Source organism: Eleutherodactylus coqui, chromosome 4, assembly GCF_035609145.1.
Source record: "Eleutherodactylus coqui strain aEleCoq1 chromosome 4, aEleCoq1.hap1, whole genome shotgun sequence".
Lineage (NCBI taxonomy): Eukaryota > Metazoa > Chordata > Amphibia > Anura > Eleutherodactylidae > Eleutherodactylus > Eleutherodactylus coqui.
The window spans coordinates 36,225,559-36,239,955 of NC_089840.1; the positions used below are offsets into that span (position 1 = coordinate 36,225,559).

Sequence of the window (14,397 nt, forward strand, 5' to 3'; positions counted from 1 at the left end):
GTGCCGCGACCATCGGTTTCCACGGTGACTAGTTACTCTGAACCAGCAGAGGCCTGAGCACCATAACACCATGAGCCGGACCCTCACCCAAGTACCGCCGGGACAAGCACCCCGATACCGGGCCGGCCGCAGCTACGATTTTCTTTACGGTACCGGCATCCACCCAAGAGCTGCTCCTCATTATACCCTGACACCCCCGACCCTATATAAACCCTATACCTGACCCCCCCCAGGCCCTGTATACCCCCAATACCTGACACCCCGGACCCTGTATACCCCCCAATAACTGCCCCCCCCAGGCCCTGTATACCCCCAATACCTGACACCCCGGACCCTGTATACCCCCCAATAACTGCCCCCCCCCCCCCCAGACCCTGTATACCCCCCAACACCTGACACCCTGGACCATGTATGCACTCCAATACCTGATGTCCCAGTAGCTGATATGCCAGACCCATACCATCTGAATACATAACACCCTGTGCCCTGTACACCCCAATATATTTCAGCTCAGACCCTGTATACCCCCAATACCTGACATCCCGGACCCTGTATACACCCCTATACCTGACATCCCAGTAGATGATACCCCAGACCCTGAACATCTGAATATATGACACCCTGTGACCTTTATACTCCAATATATTACAGCCCTGACCCTGTGTGCACCCCAATACCTGACACCCCAGACCCTGTATACCCCCAATACCTGACAACCCGGACGCTGTATACATCCCATACCTGACACTTCAGACCCTTTATACCCCCCAATTCCTGACACCGCGGACCCTGTATACACTCCAGTACCTGTCACCCCAGACCTTGCATGTTACCCAATAGTTGACACCCCAGACCGTGTATATACCCCAATTCTGACAACCCGAACCAAGTATGCACTCCAGTACTTGTCATCTCAGACCCTGTAAACACCCAAATACCAGACACCCCAGATCCTGTATTTACCCCAATGCCTGTCAACCCAGACCCTTTATACACCCCAATACCTAAAAACCCTGAACCCTATATACACCCCACTACTGGACACCACAGACCCTGTATTTACCTCAATACCTGACACCCTGTACCTGTATGCAGCCCAATACTTGATACCCCGGACTCTGTATACACTCCAGTACCTGTCACCCCAGACTATGTATACACCCCAATACCTGAAATTCCACTACTGGACACCCCAGACCCTGTATACAGCCCAATACCTGACACACCATATCCTGTATACACCCCAATATCTGACACCCCAGACTCCATGTACATCCCAATAGCTGACACCCCAGACCCCTAACACCCCAATATATGACGACACCCTGTACACTTCACTATATTGCACCACAGACTCTATATGCACTTGAATACCTGACACCCTGGATCTTGTATACACCCTAATACCCTGGATCCTATTTACATCCCAACATATGACACTCTGAACCCTGTACACCCCATTACCTGACACCTTGCTCCCTGTACACCTCAATACCTGACATTCCATATCCTATATACACCCCTAATATCTAACCCTCTGGACCCAATAACTAAGAATGTGTATTTCAATTTCTCATCATTTAGAAGATCGCTACTTGCAGTCAGTGAATGGAAACATTATTTCTATGCAATATCTATCAGTTGTGCTCATGCCGGCTGAGGGTTTGTTACTGTGTGAGCTGAGCACAGTAGCTGCACAACTCTCTGTTGTCTGCCCTCCAGCCTGATATACCCCGAGCTGTGGGAAGTGCAATGGTAGGGCGAGTTCTCAGGTCCTGCATGTCAATCAGCAAGCAGAGGTCTTGAAGTTATCCAGTGATGAGTTATATATATTCTTTTCTATCTTCAGATCCCGTGTACACGTTATCCAGCGAGAAGGACCATGCGCACGCCACGATCCAAGCGCACATGTCACATGACAGGGTGGTGAGTATGAGCGAGCGCTGCACACCGCTGTGGTATCCGAGCACCTGGGTCGCCAAGACTTTCCAAATGCAGCTATGACTAAGATAATTGGAGGCGAAGGCCTTCTGCGCACTTCTCACGTGTACGAGCTATACTCGAGAGGCTCCGGCGCAACTCGCAGCACGTGGAGACTTGTCTGTGCGCTGTCTGATTTACGCACAGGCGGCACATTGACATTCACTGTGAATTTTTTTCATTACAAGGGCATTTAAAGGGCCTGTCACCCCCGGCAAATAGTCTTCTCTGACCATTGCAAGGAAATGTAGTATTATGGCGGTCATTCATGGCTGTACTATGTGGATGGCTCTTGTCGGTCTTACACACAGCATAAATGCCAGGGATTGTTTGCAGCTGAAGTAGCTGTAAAAAATCATTTTACAGTATAAGCATTGTGGATGACATTTCCAGAAATCTGATGCCCAGACTGTGGAGTAAATGCGCAGCGTAAATTGACCCGCAGTGCGGATTTTAAATCCAAATCATGTCTGCAGATTTTCAGAGTAAATGTCAGCTTTTCGAATGTGGAGGTGAAATCCTTCTAAAAATCTGCTTGTAACTTATCAGCTTACAAGCAGCTGGAACCGAGTCTGTCAATTGGGCAGTTTCCACCGTTCACTGTCAGTCAAACCTGTTGTCATATATTAACCCTTTGCAATCCAATTTTGGATGCAGGGTTTCCTAGGGGGCTTTCTCTTTCTGCCATTATACAATGGCGCCATCTGCTGGCTAGAGCCAGTACTGCAGTATGGGACATGCTGGGGAGGCCCCTGAAAACAGAGCGTCCAGAAATATACTATGAGAATACCCTGCCAGCCGTCTTCCAACATCGGAGCTGTACAGCCTTCAATCAGAATGTATTCAGACGACAGACAGTGGATTGGAAAGAGGTAAAGGTGGATTGTGGCTGGTAACCTATACAGCCAGCTCCTCTGATCTAAGGACATGACAGGTTCTCAGTAGAGATGAGCGAGCGTACTCGGATAAGCACTACTCGCTCGAGTAATTGGCTTTATCCGAGTACCGCTGTGCTCGGGGCTAAAGATTCAGGTGCCGGCACGGAGCGGGGAGCTGCAGGGGAGAGCGGGGAGGAATGGAGGGGAGATCTTTCTCTCCCGCTCTCCCCTGCTCCCCGCTGCGACTCACCTGTCAGCCGCAGCGGCACCCGAATCTTTAGCCCCGAGCACAGCGATACTCGGATAAAGCAAATTACTCGAGCGAGTAGTGCTTTTCCGAGTACGCTCGCTCATCTCTAGTTCTCAGGGAAATAGGACTCCCTGTGCCACATTAGCAGGACATGATAGTAATATTAGTATTTGTCATTTATGGTAAACCAGCTCCTAGATTGTTGGAATTTTACCGGACTTTGCTGCAGTTAAAGAGACCCTGTCATCTACTTTTAGCCCAAAAACTAAACTTATGAGCTAAAAGTAAGGGACCCCCTGAGGCGCTTTCACACGACAGTTTTTATGTTCAGTGAGCCAAAACCAGGAGTGGAGAGGAAGTATAATGGAACGATCTGCACGTCTTCAGGATTTTGGACCGACTTCTGGTTTTGGCTCACAAAAAACTGAACATAAAAACTGTCGTGTGAAAGCGCCCTTCGTGTTATACTTACCTTCCCCATCGTCCCCCGTGTGAGATTGGGAAGCCGCCACTTAGTGCGTTGAGTGACGTGCTAAGTTTTCCTCCCATTATAAACTTAGAACGCGAGGACTAGTTAGCGCGCCACTCATGCATTAAGCAGCGATTTACAGAGCTGACACCTGGGCAACGACGGGGAAGGTAAGTATAAGGGTGCGCTTACTTGGGGCTGATTTCCAGCGGAATGTCCGCAGCAGACATTCCTCTGCAGATCAGCTGTGGTATGCCGGCCTCCAACCCCGCACCATTTTGTACAGGTTTTGAAACTGGTTTCTTTGTGAATCCCGCAGCGAAGACGGCGACATAACTGACATGTCGCAGATTTGTATTCTGTGCCGCATGTCATCTTCCACACAGGTTTTGTGCGGATTATTTTCGCAGCTTGTGGACGAGGTTTTCCAAATCACATCCACTTTGCTGCTACTGTAAATGCAGTGGAATTTCTGTGCGGAGGGTCCGTGGCAAATCCGTGCGTGTGAATCGAGCCTGCATCCCCAGGCTCAGCGGGTCACCCATAAGCTTAGTTTATAGGGCTAGAAGTAGTTGCTGGATTCCCCTTCCAGTGGCAGAGGAGCTGGAGAAGTCAGTATGGCCGCGGGTGCTGCTGTCATCGGTCTGATTGTCCTTACCACGATTACCTCCGGTGGCTGACGAGGTGAATGGAAGGTACAAGGAAATCTGAACACGATGGGGGGACTTCAAAGCGTATAGAAAGTTGTGCCACCCATTGGGGTTCAGAGACAAGATATTGGGGGCCATGTATCATCTGTGTCCGACTCTTGTCACATGCACCATATATATATCATTTCCATCAGCCTGTCCCGCTGTCCTGCCTTGTACCTCACTGCACTTGCAGGACCCAGTATTTTTATATTTAGGGGCTGACAGTCATTGCTGATATCAAACAAAAAACATTTATTTCTCTTTTCCTTTAAGCAAAAAGTTCCAGAGTTCCCCCGAATGTTCAGTGAACTGGTGCATCAGCCGCGCTTCACCCTGCGCCTGCAGCTCAAAGATCCCGTCCCCCAATTCATTAATCGACAGTGGAGGGGAAGAGAGGAGCAGAGACTGAACACCCTGCGGCAGCTGAATGTGTAAGGCATACCTGAGAATGACCAGCAGGGGGCAGTGCAGGTATACAGTAATGCTGTGTAGTACCTCAAAATTACCACATGGGGCAGTCCAGGCATACAGTGATGCTATGTAGTACCTCAGAATAACCAGGTGGGGCGGTGCATGCATAGTGCGATGTTGTATAGTACCTGCGAGAGAAAGCAGCAAGGTTTATTGCAGACACGGGACTCATGCACACGGGTGTATGTGTCCCCGTGTATTATGCGAATAGTTTTCACGCATGCAATACATGGTGCTGAATACCCATTGCTTTTTATCGGGCCACTCACACCTGCATTTTTTTATGTGTATGAAAAAACCGCAGCATGTCTGAGTTGGGTGCGGATTATGTGCATAATTTATGCAAATGACCCTTATGTGCATAATACGCAGCAATATAAGCTATGGGAATTTAACATACGCAGCAAACAGGCATGTACATGTGTATTTTCTGTATACTGAGTATTTTGCGCCCATAATACGCGGGACATATTCGTGTGAGTGAGCCCATAGATGTTGTGTAGTACCTGAGAATAGCCAGTAGGTGGCAGTGCAGATGTGTGTTGCTTTATGATACCTGAGAATAGCCAGCAGGGGGCTAGTGCAGGCATAAACTGTGTAAAACTTGAAAATAACTAGCAGGGATAGAGCAATGCTGTGCAGTACCTAAGGATGAGCAGCAGGTGGCAGTGCAGGCCTGTGATAAAGGCCATGGTTCGCCCATGATGGGTGCAGGACTCAGATCTGTCACCTCGTACATATGATGACATAGTGGGGCTCACTGCCGCTTCTTAGGTGGCACTTACATAGATGGGTGACTATTAACTCTTTATGTTGTGTTCCAGATCCCAGCCATCATCATTGCCCTTCGTCCGTGGAGATGCTGATAATGGAGACGTCTCTGGAAGGAACAGATACAAGTTTTTTGAAAGGTACTTGTGCGATGTAGCAGCCGAATCTTACAGATGGCACCACTTAGAGCAGGGCATGTGGGCAGTGCCATGTGGGAGGAGCCTGACAGCCGCTTGCCCCTCCTACATCTACTGTACACATAGCACTGTTTACCAAAGCAATCACAGGGTTAATGGATCCCTCGGTCATGGGATGTCTGTGCTGCTGCCATGTTGTCGCCTTTTGTATTTCAGGCCACTGATCCCATTCACTTATCAGACTGCACCCAACGTACTCCTTGGGGTCTCCAGGTGAGTGGGACATTTACAGGAGCGGCCGCCATCACCGAGCCTGGCGCCGATGTGCCTGCTTGATGCATTGTTTCTATGTATCCAGAAATGCGATAACTACATTATAGAAACTAGAGTAGTTGGTAATGTCAATGCTTTAGTAGTCAGCGGCCATCTTGGAATGAACCTAGAAATAGGAGTTCTGGGAAGTTCAGTCTCTTTACCTCTTGCTGTTACCTGTATATATAATGACAGGACAGAGGACACCCCCCGGCCACAGAGAGCAGTCCCACCCCTCATGCGCACAGTGGGCATGCAGACTGACTACCGGGACAGCGAAGCACAGACCGACCCCTACAGTCCGGAGTTTGTAGTTCGGCCGGGGTCAGTGCCGGAGGTTCTGATGCTGGCGAACCTCACATGGGGTGAGTGTGATCCACATCCTTTATGTCTCATCTTTGATCAGATGCAGAAATATCAACACTGTGGGCTGAAGGTTGTTTTTAAATTCTGTTCTTCACCATTTTCAAGATCTCTGCTTGCTCTCAGTGAAAAGGGTACAGCTGAGAGTTCGCAGCAATGTATCAGTGTAGGTAATCCTATGCGTCTTTTGTGTGCTCCTCAGGACGCGGGCTCCCAGCTGGATTGGCTGAGGTTGAGATGATAGAGCGAGCTCGGGAGAAGAGAGTCTGGGAGGCCACACTGCCGCCTCTGAGCGATCCATCCCAGCTGGAGAAGAGGAGGAAAATGATGGATGAGCAGGAGAGGAAGGAGTGGGCCTTCAGGGAGCAGGAGATTGAGAAGTAAGTCCATCATGGCTGCGGCACGCTGGACAGGGTCCTCCACAGAGCTCCGCCCCTTACCTGCCCCTCCTTATTTCAGGTTACAGGCGACGCGGCTCGAGGTGCTCAAAAAACTACCCCAGAAAAGGAATGAAGCGCAGAAGGAACTGGACACGAAGAGAATAGACACCAAGTGGACAAAACTGCAGAATGAGAAAGAAGAACGCGTTCAGCGCATCCGGAAGGAGTACATCAAAGGTGATCAAATATGGCGTTCATAATAGGAGAAAGGGAAGACGCATTGTTAGGAATAGCGCAATTACTGTTGTAACTGTTGGCATTGAAGCTACTTGTGATTGGCCGCAAGCAGCCCTAATTATAGAACTTGGAAATAAAATGGCGCAATCATGGAGGACACAGCACCACTTTATAAAAGGGCATCAAGGCCATGGATGATGGATGGGTGGACAGGTGGATGATGGGAGGATGATTTTCTGACACATGACACTGCTGCCTCCATTCTCATTGTGTTCATATATAACATCCATTATCGTATATAACGCCTTCTGTTCTCTGCAGCCTTTAGGAAGTTGTCTCAGAAAATGGGGAACGTAGAGGAGAAGCTGGAGAGGCGTGATGTGATCCGTGACTACACCGATTACTCCTCACAGACATACGCACCTCTCTCTCGCATCGGTCACTTCCCAGACCGACTCTCAGAGCAGTTCATAGTGAAGAGCCCCTTCCTAACCTCCTACCAAGGTCAGTGAGTGTAATATAATGTTATTATATACGCCCCTATGTTCCCGGCAGCAGTCCACCGATAAGGAGAAGAGCCACGGGAGCAGATCATACCTTCTGCAGTCACATCCAGAGCTGCATTCACAATTCTACTATTACATTGTGTCTTATACTCCAGTTACATCCAGAGCTGCATTCACAATTCTGTTATTACATTGTGTCTTATACTCCACTCACATCTAGAGTTGTATTCATAATCCTGCTGGTTGAATCTCTATATAGACTAGGGGGGCTTTACACAGGAAGAGCGATAGTTGTTCAACGACTGGAGGCGGAGCACACTGTAGATCTCTTCTGGCCGCCTACATTCACTATGAACAGGCAGTCGTTCAAAGATGAACGACTGCCTGTTTACACTGAGCAAGAACTCGCTCACTAGTCCCTTTGTTTCAGTGGGCTGATATGATGCGTTAGCGACTACTGAGCGACTTCTCACTCCTGTCGGGTCAACTCGCTGAAAATCGCTTGTTTGACTGATTTTTTTTTTTTATCCGATAGTTGTCAAATTGCAGTGCATTATGGGATCTGAGTGATTATAGGTGTGTCTAGTGCACAATGAGCATGGTTTCCAACAGAAGGGTGAGTGCAGATCTGGTTGGGACTGGAGGAATGGATCTTTATCTGCTAACCTCCTTGTTCTGCTCAGGGTTGCTGGACTTGGAGGCAAGTCTCCCCGACTTTGTAACGCAGCCTCGCATCCGCGCCACCAAATCTAAGAGCACCACAAAGGATGGATTCCTGAAGCGCCAGGCCCTGCTGGAGCGCCAGATGCTGCAAGTCCACGAGGTGACACTGATTAACTGTATGCGATGAGATGAGAGGTTTGCTGTATGGGACGGAACTGTAATACCACACAGCCACAGATAGGAGGCGCACTGGTTCGGAAAAAAGCAAAGCTTTTCTTCTAGTCTCAAACAACTTCTATATTATAATGGGACATTCCATACACTGTGATGGGGGAAAGATTTTTATATGGCTTCACTCACTGTAGGACAGATGAATATAATTCATTGCTCCCAGTTATCAGCCATTTCATGTACTTCATGCTATTTAACGTAACGCCTCTCCGGAGCTGACAACCTCCAGAGAAATGTACATCGTATATGTGACTGATAGTAATGACTTCTCATACAATGCTACAATTATGATTATTAGGATTAGTGGCTCTTTGAAAGGATGCCCATTTGTAAACTATTGATAGACTATCCTTAGATTGCGGCACCAATAGTAGAACGGTGGGGCTCTGCCACCCTGGACCCCTGCTGATCATCTGTTTGCCAGACCAGAGCGCTCATGCACTGAGCTGATTTCAGCAGGAAGCCAACAGCTCTGTTCTTACTACAATGACCATGATTGGTATTGCAGGGGAATTTCCCATGTACTTCAATGCCTGTAGTACCAAACCTGGCCACTGCAGTGGAAACGGAGCTGTCTACTACTTACAAAAATCAGCCCAGCGCACAGGCACACTGGCCCGACGAACAACTGATCGGCAAGGAAGTCGGGCAACAAACCCCCACTGATCTACTATTCATGGCTTATCTGCAGATAGACCGTCAATTCTTTACAACCACTTTTAGCCTCGTCTACAGTATTGCTCTCATAGAGCTGCATGTCTAGTCCTTTTTATGAGGCTGGAGAACATTTTTCTCACAGGGATCATGTTCATAAACCCCTCCATTCATGTCATAAGATCTCATTAAAGTAATGAGGATTTCCACGTGGTAGAAAATCAGATGTCACAGTCACCGTAGTTTGTCACTAGTGTCCAACATACTGTACTGGGCAGCACAGACCACACCCATATAGCCTGTGTCCCCCCCACTGTACTTGCCGTAGACCATAAATCTCCCCCATCTGACCACTACCACACACCTTAAGCGCCCTGGTGGGCTCTCATTAGGATCAGGACTAAACTCTTGTTGCAGTGCCATTTTAGTGATTACGGGACATCACAGATCCACAGATATAAACCAATATTGCCTGCTAGGATGTGACTATTGATGCCAGCAGCTACCTGGATCCACACAATGTCCCTATGACACAGCTGGATGAGACCAGAGGGCAGTAAGTGTTGGCATACATTTAGCTTTGAGTCCTAATGTACATGTCTCTGTCCTGTAGGCTCTGCTGGAGAAGAAAAAGAAATCACAGCAAAAAGAGAAGCCGCTGCGCTTCCTGCAGAAGGTAGAGAAGCCAGTCCCCCGCCCTGCCACCCCCAGAGTTCCAGAGCCCCCAGAGGTGAGCCAGTCATTGTTACAAGGCTTGTATAAAGAGTCTAACATTGACTTGCAGGAATGCTGCCTTTCAATAGGTGGTGCTGCAGAGGTATTGTTCCATCTCCCTTATTTGCATATTACCCAGAGGAGCATGAATGACCTTATAAGTCGTCTCAATCACCTTCTAGGTGCTCTCCCTAAAGAGACAAGATAGTGTTCCTGAGACCATTCCCTGATACAGGGTTGTAACCCCCAAAATTTCCATTCCAGGGGGATGAGGAGAAGGAACTGGCAGTGATCTTCTTACAGAAGCTGATCCGTGGACGAGCTGTGCAGAACATGGTACGCCATCTTGTAATTAATGAGTCTCCTCTAGACGGTGGCCACGGGCAGAAGACCGACCAGCGCCATTGGCGAGACGCGTCACATGTGTCCGTCTTCTGTCCCTAATTTCCCTGCATTGTTGGTGGTAACCTGCTGCCTATATCCATCCCTATTCCAGATGTTTGAAGGGAAGGAGAAGCGCCTGGAGCTCATCCGGGAGTTGCGCACAACCCACGCCCTGCAGGCGGAGGGGCAGCTGCTGAAGAAGGAAGAGAAGGAGGCAACGCTAGCCCTGCAGAGACAGCGGGAGCTCAATGAGCACAAGGTGCGCAACCGTTTTATAGTTAGCAGGAAAATGCACCGATAAGGTTGAAAGTCAAGGTCAGCCTGAGAATGGGTCACAGCCAGAGCTGCATTCACAATTCTGCTGTTACATCATGCCTCGTATTACATTCACTTCTAATGCTGCCTTCACAGTTTTGCTATAACCTCATTTCTTATACTTCCATCATATCCAGAGCTGCATTCGTTATTATCTTACTGGTTGTTACTACTTGGAATCTATCAGCACTGTGCTGATGGCCACGGCTCTACAGGCAAAGCATCGTTTCCATAATGCGCTACACGCTAGGTTGAATTTTAAACTGCTTACTTATAAGTTTTAAACCATCCCCCCACCATCACCACCGTAAGGTTACTTCCATCTCCCACCTCTTTTTGTGTAAAGGTCCATTTAGACACAACGACTATCGCTCAAAAGCCATCTTTTGAAGGATAATAGTTGCGTGTAAATATGCCCATCTTTCAGTTTTCTGCCGAACGATGGACGTCAGTTCAGCTTGAAATTCATTGTTCAGCAGAACAGCTGATAAGGCGCACCGCACACTCTGCTCTGCCCGTGGACCGCTGATAACAGCTGATTGCATTGTCTCAGCTGTCAGCCTTCCTGGCAGAACAAAGAGAATTTATTCAGAGAACAGTGGGTGGTCCTCTGAATAAATTCAGCTCCTGGCAGCTCACATGCTACTAATTGGTACTAATAGGCATTTGTACCAATTAGTAGATTATGCAAAATGATCGCTCAAAAGCCATCTTTTGAGCGTTTCCTCTTTGTGTCTAAACGCACCTTTAGATTTAATGCACAATTTTTTTCCCCAGTCCTCCATAGAAGATGAGCAGCTGTCTCGGCTGGAGGGAGAGGTCCTCTCAGACATGTTTGACTTTCTCTACAAAGAGCTGGTCAGGCTCCAGGAGGAGCGCAGGATCCACGCATTTGCAATGCTTGCCGAGCGCCATCGACGCATCCGAGAAGCAGAAGAAAGTGGGCGGAGACAAGTGGAGGAGAGGCGAAGACGGGAAGAGGATGAGATCTTCAGGCAGGTAGGTTCAGAAATACCTTCTGTCCATTGCTGAGGACGGCTGTGTCCCGCAGTTTGCATGTCGCAGTGGACGCCTGTGTTCAATCAAAATCATAGCTACATTCTCAATTCTGCTGTTATGTCATGTTTAGAGATGAGCGAACGTACTCGTTTAGGACAATTACTCGATCGAGCATCGCTTTTTTCGAGTAACTGCCTAATCATGTGAAAAGATTTGGGGGGCGCCGGGGGTGAGCGGGGAGTTGCGCGGGGGAGTGTGGGGGGGAGAGAGCGAGCTCCCCCCTGTTTCCCACTGCTGCCCCCCCCCGAATCTTTTCGCCCGAATAGGCAGTTACTCGAAAAAAGCGATGCTCGATCGAGTAATTGCCCTAAATGAGTAAGTTCGCTCATCTCTAGTTACAATGTACGGCTGCTTCTTGCAGGTTGTTAACATTCATCAGAGCACTGTTAACTCGTATCTGGAAGATATCATACTGAGCACAACTATAGACACTGCAGAAGATCAGGCCAGAGAGGAGATCCAGAGGAAAGCGCAAGAAATCAATGACATTGCTTACCAGATGGAGTGCAGGTGGGCGGCTTTATGGTGAGAAGGTCCAGTCCTCCTATCAGTCTGAATCTGCAATCGCTGGTCCTGTACTGGCAGCTCACATCTTCTTGTCAGTCTGAAGGTCTAGTCCCAGCACGTCTTGTCCTGCTCTCAGTATGAGTGACCTCCACTCTTAAGCTACACGCACAGGAGCACGAATCTCACATGGGTTTTGTGTGATACCAGATGCACAAAACTCATACGGACATGAAATCCATTCTTTTGAATGGTGTTATTCACATGAACGATTTTTTTACCCTCACAGCGATGCTGCGAGGCTAAAAATCACTGCATGTCCTAGTTTTTGTCGTTCTCTCGGAATGCCTCGCCTATTATTTTCAGCGAGACCTTTAAAGACATTGCATGCACTCACATGCCGTGCGATGTGATATTTCCCATTGAAAACAATGCAAAGCACTTGCGATTCTCTGATACTTGTGAAACACGTGCCTGAGGATCGCAATTTCACAGACGTGATGCATGGCGTTTTGAATCAAAAACGCCATGCATCCGTGTGTGAGACACACATTGGTAAGCGCGATATCGGGCAGAGTTCTCGGTTTATCGCACTCACCTGTGTGCACGTAGCCTCACAGGTCCAGTCCTGGCAGCTCATGTCACTGATACAACACTGTCTCTTCTCTTCACAGCCGCACCCGCCTCCAGTCCGAGGAGATTGTGGCAGAGTTGGTTTACAGTTTCCTTATTCCTGAGATCCAGAAGAAAAGCGTCAGAGAGAGAGGTGAGAGCTCGCCGGCGTCTGACACATGTGACCGTATAAACTATATACTGCGCTCAGTCTCCCTGCAGCGGTGAGGTAGTGACTGCCTCACCGCACGTCCCACACATATAAGATCCGTAAGGCGGCAGTGTGCATCTACAGTTATCTGGTACTACCAATATTTCAGTAATAATCCATTAATCCAGCAACTGACAGTCCAGAAATCTAGTAATCCACTAACAGATAAAAATAGGATCATAAGAAGTTACCAGGAATTCCCTGATAGTCCGGCACTCCTCACATGTCCCGTGCTAGGGACTCATCCATGAAGAGGTGGCATGCAGCTTCATATATATGTATATGCATTGCCAATAATCCAACACTTCTGCAGTGTCCGGAATGCCAGATTATTTGAATGTCCCTGTATTCACATTACATCCATATCGATGGGTTATTGCGGGGTGCTGGCAGTATTTGGGTGCCCCCCATTATTTTCTCGCTCATTTTACGGTCTCCATCTATTCTCCAGTGAGGAACTCCCAGCGGAGGCATCTCCAGGCCGCACACCGTGTAATCCACAGCGATACCGAGACCCTGCTCAACGAGACCGCTCACCCAGCGCAACCGCCAGATGAGCGGTACAGCAGAAGCAGAGAGACAGAGTGATTGGTACGACCCCCTCTTCTGTGTGCCCACAGCCTCAGATGCCACTCACCTGAGGGAAGGACTCACTAAATCCAGTCAGCAGCAGAAGAGGGACTATCAATTTGTAATGAACTGATGGGAGGGGGGACAGAGGACTAAATTATACAACGTTATGATATCCAACTCCTTGTACATTGTCATTTTTACATGGTAGTAAGTTCTGCGCCATTCTAATAGGCTTGGGGAAATTTATCACAGGTTGTGTGCCAGAATTGAGGTAAAAAGGTGTAGATTTTGGCACACACCTGTTCTGTGTAGGAATTTGCAATTTATTTCCATTTATACTGTATTCTCCACATTTCTCAAAGATAGGCAGGGCTTAGTGGTAGAACACATGGCACCCCTGTGGCTCGTCAGATTTACTATAATTTATGCCAGAAACTCATACTCTTAAATTGGGCAGATCTTACTCTAGCATCAATAACATTAAAGCAGCCCTCCGGTTTCAAGATAAAATTCTGTCCCGGGTGGAGGGGTATATTACTTGTACTTTATCTTCTCCTCTCTGACCCTCCAGTCCCGGGACAGAATTTGTCACAAAGGGTCGCTTTAAAGGCTCATTTACACTGAAATATAATCGCTCAAACGATAGTTTGAGTGACAGTTTTGAGCGATCATCTTTTTCATAACTCTAAGTAGCTAATTAGCTACTTAAGAGTTAATGTAGGCAGAGCGAGATACCTCCGCGATGGCTCCGAGAACAAAGCAGCCGTTTTGTATATGCAAATAGCTGCATTGTTCTTGGAGCTTTCAGCTGGTGTCGCGCTGAGAACTGCCAGCGGGATACCAGCTCAAGGAATACTATCAGCACTGCCTGCTGAGAAAATCAGCATGTGACGCCGATAAGAGTCATCAGTATAGATGAGCGTGTATACTCGCTAAAGGCAATTGCTCGAGCGAGCATTGCCTTTAGCGAGTATCTCCCCCGCTCGAGACTGCAGGTTCGGGTGCCGGCAGCGGGCACGGAGCTGCGGGGG

At 48.3% G+C, this 14,397-nt stretch overlaps 1 protein-coding gene across 1 annotated transcript; it reads left to right on the plus strand.

The window, feature by feature from the left end:
- On the plus strand, positions 1–13,543 carry CFAP91 (cilia and flagella associated protein 91). The gene is made up of 17 exons (XM_066599245.1): positions 1–149; positions 1,850–1,926; positions 4,543–4,700; positions 5,565–5,651; positions 5,865–5,921; positions 6,156–6,325; positions 6,526–6,703; positions 6,783–6,940; positions 7,262–7,444; positions 8,130–8,269; positions 9,608–9,724; positions 9,973–10,044; positions 10,205–10,351; positions 11,185–11,406; positions 11,828–11,976; positions 12,645–12,736; positions 13,245–13,543. The coding sequence occupies exons 1-17, from the start codon at positions 71–73 to the stop codon at positions 13,379–13,381; spliced, it is 2,223 nt and encodes a 740-aa protein (XP_066455342.1). The 5' UTR covers positions 1–70; the 3' UTR covers positions 13,382–13,543.
- Positions 13,544–14,397: the final 854 nt, after the last annotated feature.

Coding starts and splice junctions, on each gene's coding strand:
- CFAP91 (XM_066599245.1), top strand. CDS start 71: ATGAGCCGGACCCTCACCCAAGTACCGCCGGGACAAGCACCCCGATAC. Junction 5,652..5,864: donor AGATACAAGTTTTTTGAAAG/GTACTTGTGCGA, acceptor TTTGTATTTCAG/GCCACTGATCCCATTCACTT. Junction 6,704..6,782: donor AGGGAGCAGGAGATTGAGAA/GTAAGTCCATCA, acceptor TCCTTATTTCAG/GTTACAGGCGACGCGGCTCG.